At 41.5% G+C, this 13,739-nt stretch overlaps 2 protein-coding genes across 5 annotated transcripts in view; both read left to right on the forward strand.

Moving 5' to 3' along the window:
- Positions 1–2,337: 2,337 nt before the first annotated feature.
- Positions 2,338–4,905, forward strand: ddx28 (DEAD (Asp-Glu-Ala-Asp) box polypeptide 28). Its single transcript, XM_042411033.1, has one exon. The coding sequence runs from the start codon at positions 2,575–2,577 to the stop codon at positions 4,258–4,260; it is 1,686 nt and encodes a 561-aa protein (XP_042266967.1). The 5' UTR covers positions 2,338–2,574; the 3' UTR covers positions 4,261–4,905.
- Positions 4,906–7,939: 3,034 nt separating this feature from the next.
- tln2a (talin 2a) overlaps positions 7,940–13,739 on the forward strand; it is a 96,240-nt gene continuing 90,440 nt past the window's right edge. For 2 of the 4 annotated variants that reach the window (XM_042406228.1, XM_042406256.1), the window contains exon 1: positions 7,940–8,141. The gene's annotated coding sequence lies outside the window, so the exon portion shown is untranslated. Of the gene's footprint in view, positions 8,142–8,385; positions 8,583–8,817; positions 8,908–13,739 lie in introns of those variants that run through there. The other 2 variants (XM_042406239.1, XM_042406247.1) reach the window with 2 other exon arrangements.

Consider the following 13,739-nt stretch of genomic DNA (forward strand, 5'->3'; position numbering starts at 1 on the left):
TATTCTAGCTGCTGTCAGGGTCACAGACAAAAAACTCCTCTGTATCTGTAATTTGATACATCACATTATCATAGATACATCAAATCTGTTCATGCTCACACCAATACACATGCAATAATATGTGTGTATATGCTGTATATATATTTATATATATATATTTAAAGCCCTTTCTTTCCTAACAAGGATATTTATATATAGAAATTTTTTAACCTTTGTTAATGTAATTGTTTTTCAACTAATGTTTCATGTTTTCAAGAAATGCAAACATTAAATAAGAAAACAGCTGTCCAAACCTTTTCATTACAATCTATGTATTTAATTTGTTCTATTTAATGAAGCATAGTATAGTCTCATTTTACTGTTTTCTAGTATTCTTTATATAACTGTCATTTTGGTTCTGTTTACATATATGTTCATACTCTCGTATACATTTAAATTTGCTGACAAATTTGAAATGAATTAATCTCTTTATTCATAGAAAGCGTCACATACAACATGTGCGGCATTAAGACAGACAGAAATAGAAAACAATTAGGCATCATAACAAAGTAAAGATAACATAAAGGACATGACCTCACTTTCAGTTTATTGATACAGTCAAAATGGTAACAGGACAAAGGATAAGAGTAATAATAATAAATAAATAGATATAAAGACAACCTAACAGAAAAAGTAGACAATAAAATCAGATCTCTTTAAAAAAAAAAATCTTGGAGCATACTGACTGTATGTGCACATTTCTTATTGTTTTTAAGTTGGATAGACTCAAAATACTTTCTAAATTCAATCAGGAAAAGTTCAAATGATGGTGTTGGTGAAGGTGTTTTAGAAAGGGTAGAATAAACTAGATAATTTCTAAAGAAATGGGAGCTGCAAACCGCCAGACGCAACTGCTGCCACTGTCGGCTGCTGCCACTGTCGGCTGCTGCCACTGTTGTTATTGCTACTGTCGCTGTAAATTTCTGTTTCGGCAGTTATTATTCAAACTTTTGTAGTGCCAACTACAGGTGCAATTGTAATAAATACCACACTCTTGTTCAGAATCCCCATCTGTACAATTTTGCTGAATTTGGTCACCTTGGAATGTTGAATTTAAGAGATATTAAATTAAGAAGTAGTATGGTGGTGTTACAGTAATGGCCACAAGGTGGGGCTATTGGCACCATGTTTCACTATGTCGTGCACATAGACATGAAGAACTTGTATACCAAGTTTCATTTCACTGAAGACAACAGAACTGTAGAAATATCATGTTATAATATTACAGTAGTGCCCCCTGTGGACAGAATTGTATCAAATTTTACGTTATGGTGCACTGTAATTATCTGAATAAGATTCTCAAATTTGGTGTTGATCCGAATCAGCATTGAAGAGTTATGGCTCGTTAAATGCATCAGGCTACGCCTTCAAATGTTTGGTAACCAATTACAGACAAGCGGTAAGTGATACCAAAAAATGAAGATATAAGCTCTGTTCAGTATCATCTAAATATGGCATTTACCAAGTTTGTTGAAGATTGGATGAAAAATGTGCCAAAAGAAGCAAAAAATGTGTTTTTGAAAAAGTTAAAAATGGCGGAAAAATTTTCTGGGCGCAAATGGGCGTGGCCTATATCAGTCTACTTGGTACCATCCAAGTAATACACTGTGCAAAAAATGGTTGGATAGGCCTCACGGTTCATGAGTTATAAGCCAAAACGTAAAACATGTAATAACTGACCACATGGTGGCGCTATAGGTCCCATTTTAAAATATGTTAAGTATTTCCACATAGGCCACCTGTCAATCAAATTTGAACACTTAAGCACTTTTAGTTTTTGAGATATGAGCTTTCAAACATTGCTCCCATTGACTTTCCATTATAAATTTTAATGCTTTAAAAATTATATAAAAATCAACGGAATACGCCAGAGATGATAAAAGTAATAGCATACATCTCCTTATGGGGATGTACAATTTGACATTGAAATGAAGTTGATACGACAAATCTTGTAGGACTAGTTAGGCGCCGAAAAACGGCGGAATAAATATATAATAATAATAAAGAGCGAAAAGAGCGATAAAGAGCGAAACTATCCCACACTATGCTGCAAAGCAGCTCCCACACAACTAATCTAGAATGAGAAAAAAATATTGGCATAATCGCAAATCTATAGGTTGCGCTTCTGCATAATTTTTTCCCCACCCGCATTCTGTGAAGACCCGCCCTACTCTGCCTCTGATTGGCTCTGACCCTGATATTCTTACTCTAACCAACCCAACCAACGAATGTGACGAGTACTAGCCAATCAGAGATAGAGTAGGGCGGGTCTTCGAAGAATGCGGGTTGGGGAGGAAAAAATAAGGCTGCGCTTCTAAAACCGTCATCACTTCACGCCCCATGACGTTATCAACGCTCGCCGAGTAAGCATGGCGATTCCGCGGATACGTGCTGACAGATTGACGTTGTTTTTAGACTATTTAGAGTGACTGTTGTAAAATATTACCAACTGGTTTCATCTTCATGTTTTAGTCGTTCATTCACGTTTTTCTTCTAGCTAACGCTCAGCTGCTAGCAGGCTATTCCAGCGGCAACATGCAGTGTGTGAAGGTCGGACACTTTGCTTCAGTTGCGTCCAGAGCTCTCTGCTCAAGCGGGGTTTGCTGTCCTGGTGTTATTAACGTGTCGGCCTGCTGTCGAGTCCACTGCTCTGTCATTCAGACTCGCTTTTGTCAAACAGTGTCAACAGTTATTCGTGTTCCTCGGTACATGCAGAAGCGCGTTGAGGACGTGAAGCAGACAAGAGGCAAAAACAAGATCAACACCATCAAAGCTGGAAGACTCCTGATCCAGAGCAGAAATCCCGAGCTGAACCAGTCTGCCGGATACATACTGGGGAAGTTCGAGGAGCCCGCTCTCTGCTCGAAAGGATGGAAACACAACAGATCATTCGGCGACTATTTCACCATCAACAACCTCAAAGCTGTTGCACCTTTCGTTGCTGAGGAGCAGAAGAAGGATGCTGATGAGAAAACGCCGGTGACATTTGATAATCTTCGCATCTGCAAGGAACTGGTGGAGACTTTGGACAATATCAACATTACTAAACCCACTACTGTGCAACTGCAGACCATCCCAAAGGTTATGAGAGGTCACAACATTCTTTGTGCGGCAGAGACGGGCAGTGGAAAAACACTGAGTTACCTCCTGCCTGTTGTTCACAAATTACAGGCAGAAAAGGCATCAGACATGTACGGTGAAAGTGCAAAGATTCGCACTGTGGTTCTCGTTCCCTCCAGAGAGCTAGCTGAGCAAGTGGCAGCTGTTTCCAGGACCGTGTGTGCTCCATTTGGCCTGCAGACGAGCACTGTGGGTGGTGGACGAGGTGTAGGACACATTAAGATGGTCTTTAAGAGAGGTTCCCCGGACATTTTAGTGGCCACACCAGGCGCTCTGGTCAAGGCCCTGCGGAGACGCTGCCTGGACTTGAGTGAGCTGAGATTCTTGGTGGTGGACGAGGCTGACACTATGTTTGACCCCAGCTTTTCTGACATGTTAGAGAGCATCCTGCACCAAACCCACATCGCGAGTAATCCCAGGGAAACACAGGGCCCTGGCCATAAAGCCCAGCTGCTAGTTGTGGGGGCCACCTTCCCTGGTGGTGTCGGGGAAGTCCTCAGCCAGGTGACAGACCTTGGCAGCATGGTGGTTATCAAGAGCAAGATGCTGCACTTCCTCATGCCGCATGTCAAGCAGACATTCCTGAAGGTGAAGGGTACTGACAAGGTCCTGGAGCTCCACCAAGCTCTGAAACTGCTCCAGCAGGAAAAAGGAGGGGGTGCTGTTGTGGTGTTCTGCAACAAGTCTACCACCGTCAACTGGCTGGGGTACTCACTGGAGGAGATGGGGGTGCAGCATGCACGTCTGCAAGGGGAGATGCCCGCTGCTGTGCGTGCAGGAATCTTCCGCTCCTTCCAGAGGGGCATGACAGATGTGTTGATATGCACAGATATTGCCTCACGTGGCCTGGACACATCCCGGGTGCGCTTGGTTGTCAACTATGACTTCCCAGAATCTCACACAGACTACATCCACAGGGCAGGGAGGGTGGGGAGGGCAGGAGGGGTCGAGGACGGGGAGGTGCTCAGCTTCGTCACTCATCCCTGGGATGTGGAGCTGGTGCAGAAAATTGAAACCGCTGCACGTAGGAGAACTAGTTTGCCAGGAATGGAATCTCATATACATGAGCCAAAACCCAAAATAGTAGAGCCAGAGGAGTAGAAGTGTTGTGCATGTGTATACGTGGAAAAGCAGCCTGTGGAGTTTGTTACTGTATGGGTGATGTTGGGTTGCCACACTCTAAATGTACAAAACAGGTGATTTTTCAGCAGAGATGGCAAGCACCATTTGCACTGATTGCTCAAAACAATAAAACTGTAGTTGGCTGGTCATTACTCCATTCATTCTTTCCTGCACTGTGACTTTACAAAAAGACAAATAGTTTTATGAAAGATGAAATAACCCAGTTGTGCTCAGTCCTGGTTTGGATGGAGATTCAATTAGGATATGTGTAATTCACCTTACCCCTATTCAAACATTTGAAACTGGGATCATTTGAATGTAAATAACATGTTTTGTTTTTTCCCAAGCTATGGACTGAAATTGCTTATCTGTAGTGTAAGTGCTCAGTCCTAATAGGTACAAAGCACTAACATATTGTAAATCACAGTATTGGGGAAATATGGAAAACACCCAGTGAGAGCTTTTTATTTAAATATAATGTACGGCTGCCATCATGAAAAAATGTCAGTTGCTTTTATTTCCTGATGTAAATGTTTATAGAAATGAATCTGCTTGTCAGTGATGTCTTTATACTAAATATATTATTATAATTATTATTATTACCAATCAACTGATGTAGAATTTATATTAAGATTGTTTTCGCTTCAAATAAAATTGTATATTCTTCATACTTGATGTTTTTTTTCATATTTACTTTACCATTATTTTAACTTTGAGACTCAAGAATTGGACCTTGTAAATTTGTAAAGTTTACTAGCCATTTGACTTCCTGCACTGAACTAGAAAGCACAGCGAAATGGGACAAATATGTCATAGTTTGTCTGAGCTGTCACCTAAACCTAAGTATGGTTTACATTTATAAACATCATGTCATGGAACATTATGAGTGAAACTGCCACTCAATTTTTTCTTCTCTAAATATTTTTTTCCAGCACTGCAGATGTTTGGCCACAAGAGGGCGCCATTTGTCTGATTTTAGTGTATGTGCCTTACTTGTAGGTTAATACTGTAGAGCAAAACATGTATGCACATTTTTGTTCTTTATGATTAGTACAGGTGACTTGGCGCATGGTCACCGATCAACTGGAAACAGTCACAAGTCCACCAGCTTGTTTCTGAAATGTTATGTGAATTCCTGTTCCTCTCATGCTTGCAGTACAGACACAATTTAAACAGCAGTGATCATGAATCTTGAACACAGGCCAAAACCTGACATCTCCACTGTTGATGGTAGGTCTGCTGTACTTGAAAGGATTTTTTTTCCTTCTTCCATGCCTGTGAGTGCTTGTTGAAAGGAAACCGCAAAAAAAAGTGTCAACATGAAAATCTGCCAGAGTGAAGAACATCTTTTGAGATCTTATTTCAAAGATAGTAACTTTTCCTGTGAGCCTGATGTTATGGAAACTGGTTCAGTTGGGTATTATTGTAAATTTCAATTATGATGCAAAGTGTTTTTATGATATATGGACAGACAACGATAAGCCCCCAAGCAGAAATGTCTCCCCAGAGATGTTCTGGTACGACGACGTGTGTTCGTATTTTTAAAAGGCCTTTTTGTCCCTCAGACATGTGACGTACCTGCTGATATATGCTCAAGTGGTTGTGGAAGTGTAGGGATTATAGGAGCACAGCGTCCTCAGTGTCAGGCAGACAGGCAGACGTGTTAACGGCTCTGACAGTAACAAGGGGCTTCCATCAGAATGTCTGGAATTTAGCTGTGATTGTCCATCTCTGGTTGGGGTCAACATCTTTAAGCTTGACCCCCCCCCCCCTTTAGGTTCACATTTCACCCAACTGTACCCTGACAACAAGGATCCAGTATCCACTTATAGCATGAGAGGGGGAATGCCTCCAATCCCTCAATTTTTATTTTTGTCCTGCTTTAACCAAACTGACCCCAGCTAAAATGACATAATTAAATTCTCAAATGAATTATAAAATCAAATATCTTGTATTTGTCAAAGTTTTAGCCCTTTAAGCCTACAATCTATAGACTAGATCTATAGTCAACATATTTTAGCCTTAAAGGGCCACTCCACTAATTTCACACATAATATTCAGTCAGTCCTACTCATCCGAGTACTACACAGCCAGTAAAAACAGTTGTTTAATATCTTCTGTGGCTCTGGAGGAGTTTTATCAAGGTTATGGAAATAACCCTGATGAGGTCATAGTGATGTCATCATTATATCAGCTTGGGATACTACTAGACTACAAATAAATGAACAGAGCCTGCATTACAAACTGGGCGTGCGGAGTTTGAAAGATGTGGGCATTTACCAGGCAGGGAGAGTCCATGCATTATGGGAAATGTAGGATCCAGACTTTTTGGAGTTTGTGCATTCTAGGGAGCAAAAGTAAAAATATATATATCAGCCTCTGCTGATTTGATTTTGATGATTCTTTTTAAAAAATCTGTCTCTCACACATCCCCAGTCATTATGAAATTTCAATACTAAATTGCTGGAGTAAACCCATTAAAGCATAGGTTCACAATTTTTAAGGTCCTTAAAAACAACTGTCAGGTACCCATATGAACATTGAAAAAGGTTTTGTTGTAATTATTCCTCCTGTTCATATTGGCCATTAGAAGATCCCCTCTAAATGCACTTATGATATATTTGTTTGTATATTATTGTGTTGTGTGTGCAACATACTGCTCCAAACAAATTGCCTCTTGTGGGATTAATAAAGTTGTTTGTATTGCACAATGTGAGCTATGGGAGGACACAGTCCTTGTTTTGAGAAAAAAAAAATCTAAAGTTGGTGATAATACAAGGCTTTAGCTGGATATCTTCCACAGTTAGTCTTTTGGAGAAAAAAAACAACATTTCCCTCTATGTCTTGAAGGACAGTGTTTTCCTGTTCAGCTGCAAAAGCATAGTAACAAAAAGAAGGAATTTGGCACTTAAAAAGTCAGTAACTGTGAAAGCTATTGACTTGACTAATTTGGATGGCTGAAGCCTCATATTATCTTCGATCAACTATTCAATACATTTCTTCTCTCATTACTTACATTGAAAGTAGATTACGAAGGCATCTCTTAACAGCCAATTTGAACAGGATGAATGTTTACAGCAAAAACAAATTATACCAATATTCATTTGGGCACCTGACTATTGTTTTAGGACAGACTTGGAAAATTGTGAGCTTGTCCTTTAAGAGGGTGCTGGTTGGTTGGTTGGACAAAGCAAGGGAGAAGCATAAAGAAGGCTAGAGAGCACCTGCTCGTCACTCCCAGCCTACAGATAAACAATCAACATTTCTGAACTTCCTCTCAAATATTTGAGCAGCTCGTGCATGTTTGGATGCCTTTCACAGGGATTCAGCTTGATTTTCCCCCCCTTTTGTTTTTTTTTTGGTTTAGAAACAAAACTTACAGGGCATTATCACAAATATTTAACATGATGGTCTGCTACAGGTGCTATTAATAAAAACATAAAAAATAAAATGCATCCCTGCCACTTAAAACCTGTTAAGGTGAGGTATTTGCTCTTAAAATGATCCTACATCTGAAAATGATTTTTTAAAAAATATAAACCCCACGTGTAGTCCCAGTGGACAGCGTAGGTGTATAAAATGGACTACAAAACGCTTGCTTGGTCCATTAATAATGACGCATTTCCTTTTGGCCATACGGTAGGATTATCTCCCCCCTCCCCATTTACACACACACACACACACACACACGCACACACACAGAGCGAGAGAGCCGCCGCTGCTGCTGCTGCCGCTGCTCACACTGTCCAGCCACTTGGAAATTTCCCTCAACGCGGAGGATATTTTTTTTTACTGACTGTCGGCAAATGTGCATCTTCTCCGGGTTGACTGCTTGAAATGCCCCAGTAGAGGACCTGAAGGTAGGTGTACAACCCTGTAATCGGCTTATTCTGCTGCTCATCTCCCCCCCGCAGCAGCCACTAGAAATCTGTCTGACCTTCTCTCCGACCAAGCTTTATATTAAAACTGCACGCTGCGTGTGTGTATGTGCGCGCGTGCGTGTGTATATGTGTTTGTGCGTGTGCGCGCGCGCGCGTATGTGTTGTGTGTGTGTGTGTGTGTGTGTGTGTGTGTGTGTGTGTGTGTGTCCCAGCCTCTCTGTGGCTGCACCGCATTTCAGCACCTCCGGTCTGCTTTTTGAATGGATCGCTGTTAAGTTGTGCCTCGGAGGCTGCGATGCGCCTTTCAATCGACAAAACTTGTGGAGCCTTTTAATTGTCGACTCTGACATCGGTTGGTTGGTTTGTGGCGACTTTAGAGACCACAGGGCTGCTGCTGGAGGGGGTCGCATGGGTCGCCTGGTGAGGATCTTCTTTATTCTTCCCTCTTTGGCAAAGCTGTTGTTTTTGAAGCTGCAGGATTGAGCCTGAGGCTGTAGTTGTATGTGTATGTGGGTGTGCAGAGTCAAAGAGGCATGGAGAGTTCACGGAGGAGGCTGCAAGTTAGATTGCACTGGTCAGGCTAAACCAGCCTCCGCCATGTTAAGTTACCCCCTCAGTCAAGCTGCCACTATATTATGCCACAGGGGATTGTTTCCAACTTTTTATTTTTCTTCCCTCTCCCGATGCGAGAATGCAGCGTCTGAAACACATGGAAGGGCGGCCACCTGTGCACGCGTGGAGCCAGGTCGTGAATTTTCCAATCAAGACATTATACCTTCACCATAGCTTCATCACACAGCTTGCAAGGGGGTGGCTGGGTGGGTAAGTAGGGGGTGGGTGGGGGGGGGACCAGTGTTTTTCAGCCGTGGGTGTTTATTCCCAGCGTGTTTTGTCCACGTCGCGGTGCATGTGATTGCCATATTCCCTGCACCCATGCGTATCGCATCACGGTCAAGGTGTAAAGGAGAAACAGCGTTGAAAAAAAAAAAACAACGTCAAGTGCGACACATGTGATGTATGGATTCACCGCAGCTACAGCGGCTATGCATGCATGTTATGTTTTCTGAAACTGTGAGGATGTGCGCCTGTGTCGGCTCCTGCTGCCACACCCCTTCATAGAAACACGAGGCACTGATGTCCTGCTACCGGCATAATTAATAGCAATGACTTGCCTTTTATCATCACTGTAGGGAACATCGAAAATAATTTATAATGTGTCTCATTTGTCAGTGAGTTGACTGATCACTTGTGTGTGTGTGTGTGTGTGTGTGTGTGTGTGTGTGTGCCCAAGTTTGTGCGCAAGGATCAATACTAGTATAGCAGTGAGGTGTGGATCAGTCAACAGCCAATGAATTTCCAGTTCACTAGTGTGGGACTGTGAGCTGCTTAGGAGACAGACATGACAGGCTCATATGAGCTGGGGCACAGATGGAGCAAGAGATGTCTGAAATGTTTGATGTGCAACTGAGTTTCCCTGGCAGTTTAATGGGCAAAAGTAAATCGTCCCCTCTTCCCTTAACTCTCTTCCCCACTCCCCTACTGGCTGCCTAGACCTTGGCTTGTCAGAAAAAGACACATGACCTTATAGGCTGCAGGCTCCAATATGTGTGTGTAATGCCTCAGGAGCGAGTGCTCTCCTCTGACTGGTTTCTTACACATCTTCAAGCTATGTCCTGACATCAGTCTGTGTTGTGTGTGTGTGTGTGTGTGTGTTTGAGATCCATTTTTGGCAGCATTTCTCATGGGAACAGTTGGCAGTGTTATTAAATCTACTTCCCACAAAATCTATATTTAATAAAGGTGTGAAGAAAAGAGAATGTCACCGTATCTCCTCAAGTTGCCCCATGTTAAAACCTGTCCTTTCAAAATGGCAGATCTTGTCTTAATGAGCCAGGTCCCCCTTTTTCTTCGGCGCTGATCAGTTATGCTTCTGTTTCATCTCTGTGAAAATGTCATTCTCTCCTCCAGCCTCATAGTTAACTGTTAGTATCAGCTGCTGCCGCTAGTGTTTAGTATGCAGCTCTGCCACCCGGCGACGGGCGCCGATCATTTATTAAACTGACCAAACTCTATCTGGCTTTCCTGACATAAAAGCACCAATCAAAAGCTTTTTCATTATATTAGCAACTGCACTGACCTTTTTTAGAGAACGCATTTAAACGTCAATCATGCTGTTAGAGTTTGGGACCTCATTTTCTCAAAGCAGAGTGATCAACAAATACTCTTTTAATGTTTTAGCAGCTCCCGATATTTAGTGCTGGTATCAGTGGAATGAAAGGAGTGTTGTAAATCAGTTATTCATGAAATGATGATTCTACTCCTAATTAACTTACGCCTTGCATGTGAGGGAGAAATATCTATCTTTAAATGACTGTTTTAACAGAACTCGGTAGCACATAGCTCTGACATATTCTGATAGTCATGCAGCTTGGTTTGTATCCTTAGGGGACTAACTTTCGATGGCCATGTGCTTCTGGCTCATGGCCATCTCATCCGGTAGTGCAAGGGCTACTCATCAGCAGCATATGGCTAATTTATTGATTTGTCCATTTTGTTCTGCATGAAAACAGGCCTCGACTGTCACCGGTGACCACAGAGAGGAAGTAATGAGCAACCCATAATGAGACTTTAATCACAAGAGGACATGTGAGGGGGAGCCAGGAGTTTGTTGTTGTCATGTCATGCTTAGCCAGGTAGCTCTGCTGTGCTCTGTTAGGAAGAAAAAAACAGGATACAGGAAGAAGTGTCAGTACCATCATCACTACCATCACCAGTCATAGTAGTGATGTACAGCAAGTGTAATTCATATCATTTCCTGCAAGAGACAGTGAGGGCTGCTGTAAATGAAAGGAAACACCGAGCTTGTAAACTGTATGTCTTCTTTTTACATGGAACCTGTTGTGATGACAAAAGGCTTTTTCCATTCCACTGGAGGGATACAATTCAAACTGTGCAGCAAAAGCCTGGTTAAATAACACATGTTAAACGTTTGAGAGAGTATTTGCAAAATTACAGACACTAGTTCCACAGTTGTACTGAAATAACTTTAATCTGTCTGCAGTTAATGCAGCAATAAATGTGAAAAGTCAGTTTCTCTTCTGCTTGTTTCCTAGTGCAGCTCTCAGTTGATCACCTGGAATTAATTCTGTATTTTTTCATGGATCTCAGGGCCTGAAACAAATGGGTTGCCAGGTTGGTAACCAGGCATCACTGCCCGGTTGCCAAAATCTGGCAAAAATAATTGCCATCATTTTTAGCTGTTTGTTTGAGTGATGTTGGTCTGATGTGATAATGCAGTTAGAGATGATCATTATTTACATTTAGATTTCATGCTTGCTCTGCGCATTAATTACTAGGGTAAACATTAAAAGGCTGAATAATGACTTTATGCGGACATGATCACATGCTTTGGTTTGTCAGTCAGTCTCCGCAGTGAATGGAGCATTGAATAGTGTTAAAATATTTAGCCAGGATATCCTGATTTACTGTATTTAGCCTATATTTTGAAGCACTCTGTCCTCTATGAATTTTAACCTTGTGTATCCATGATGTTAATGTGACGTGTGAGATGGCTTGTTAGACAGAACCATTTGAGAAGTTGTCCTGGGAAACTGTTTGGAAAAGGGCAGTCACTTTCAAAACATACTTGGCAGGTGGTTGGATGAACCATCTGTCAATCATCGTCTTACCTTGTGAGGCAGCTGGATTCGTGAGATCATGCAAGATCCTCATAGAACACTGATTGGTAGTTCGGACACAATTGCATAACTTGAAGCCTGATTAGATGGATTGTCACGTGATATTGTGATGTCGTGATATTGCCAATCCAGATGCCTCGCACGGTAACCAGGATGGGCCCCCTAGGATAAGATAACCTGTCTTCTCAATGATGGAGTATAGGGCTTCAGCTAATGATTATTTTAACTTTCGATCAATCTGTCGATTATTTTCTCAATTGAACGAAGAGTTGTTTGGTCCGAAAATGGTGAAAAATGTCGATCACGGTTTCCTTAAGCCCAAGATGCAACCTAAAATAACTTGTTTTGTCCCAACCAACAGTCCGCAACCCAAAGATATTCAGTTTACTTATAGAGTCATAGAAGACTAAAGAAACCAGAAAATATTCACATTTAAGAAGCTGGAACCAGATAATTTGGGAACTAAGAACGATTAACCGATTATCAAAATAATTGCTGATTGATGATTATGGAGTAAATGTGTGGTATGCAGGGCTGATGGTAAAATTTTCCGTATTTTAACAAAAGCCCTAAGTTCTGTCACCTTTGCTTTGTGTTGGCATTCTTAGTATCATAACTGCAGCCTTGTGATAACTGTGATCCTGTGATAACCTTTGAGTTGTCGATTGCCTTTTTTCTGCCACACTTAGCAACGAAGTGACTAAATCTTGATTCTCAGTGGTCAACAGATTAAGGCAACCTTTACTGTCAAGTAGAGCTGCAATGATTAGTCGATTAATCGATTAGACGAAAACTATTAAATGAATGTCTGTACAAAACAAGACATTTGAGGAGGTCATCTCAGGTTCTGGGAAAGAGTGATTGACATTTGTCACCAGTTTCTGATATTTTATAGACCAAACAACTAATCAATTAAATGACAGACGAATCAGTAGTGAAAATAATCGTTAGTTGCAGCCCTGCTGTCAAGCCCACATACACTTAAAGTTTTCTGTTACATTTGAGTGGCTCTCTAGTTTTTGCGGTTTAATGCAGCCAACACAGATTTTGGGAATGGTGCGGTGATGAGCATGTGTAGAGTTCTGCAGTGTGAAGGGGGGGAAAAAGGTCTGAATGGAGGCTGAGGAATGTCTGGCCTAGTTCAAGTTAACAATATCACAGAATTTCACACTTGGTTGTGACCGAGCCAAGGCATGCGTAACCTTAAACATAAGAGTCAAATCACAAGATTCCAAGCAAGGCTTCCTCTAGAAAAAGGGGCCCCTGTGTCTGGCCCTTCTAAGTGTACAGTACTCACTTAGTATTTAATAGTTCCAGACAGAGAAAGCCTTGTATCCCTTTCCATGCTCCGTTGTCCTAGCTCCAATCTCATATTGGAGAATTATAATTGGCAACACGCAACCAGCTCACAAAACTTTCAACTGTCACAGGTTTGAGCCAAATTTACATTTCCTAAAGGTCAATGACAATGAAATAACTAGCCATGTGTAGACTAATGTACAAGTTTGAATGTTGGCAGCTGTTTAGACTGACAAGAGTCTGTCCATCCAGCCCATCAGCACTGAAGTATGCAACCAAAGTTATGATGTTTACATTCTGGATGCTGGTCATTGTTGGATGTATCAAGCAGAAGCTGCCTCGTTGACACATCCCATCTATTTTCTGTTTTTCTCCACCTCCTGCTGAGTTCTTGTTTGTCCACCTCCCACTCAATCCACCATCCAATGTAAATTGTATCAGAAATAAGCCAGTACAATAGTTCCTTGCCAATAAGACGAACAACAATTTCTGCACAAGTGGCCTTTGCTAATTGCTTTTAAATACTCTGCATGACTCGCGGATAGGAAACATTTGCAGGGTTTTTTTTTTGTTCAGTCTA

This window comes from Thunnus maccoyii, chromosome 1 (assembly GCF_910596095.1).
Source record: "Thunnus maccoyii chromosome 1, fThuMac1.1, whole genome shotgun sequence".
In the NCBI taxonomy this organism is placed as follows: Eukaryota; Metazoa; Chordata; class Actinopteri; order Scombriformes; family Scombridae; genus Thunnus; species Thunnus maccoyii.

Coding starts and splice junctions, on each gene's coding strand:
- ddx28 (XM_042411033.1), top strand. CDS start 2,575: ATGCAGTGTGTGAAGGTCGGACACTTTGCTTCAGTTGCGTCCAGAGCT.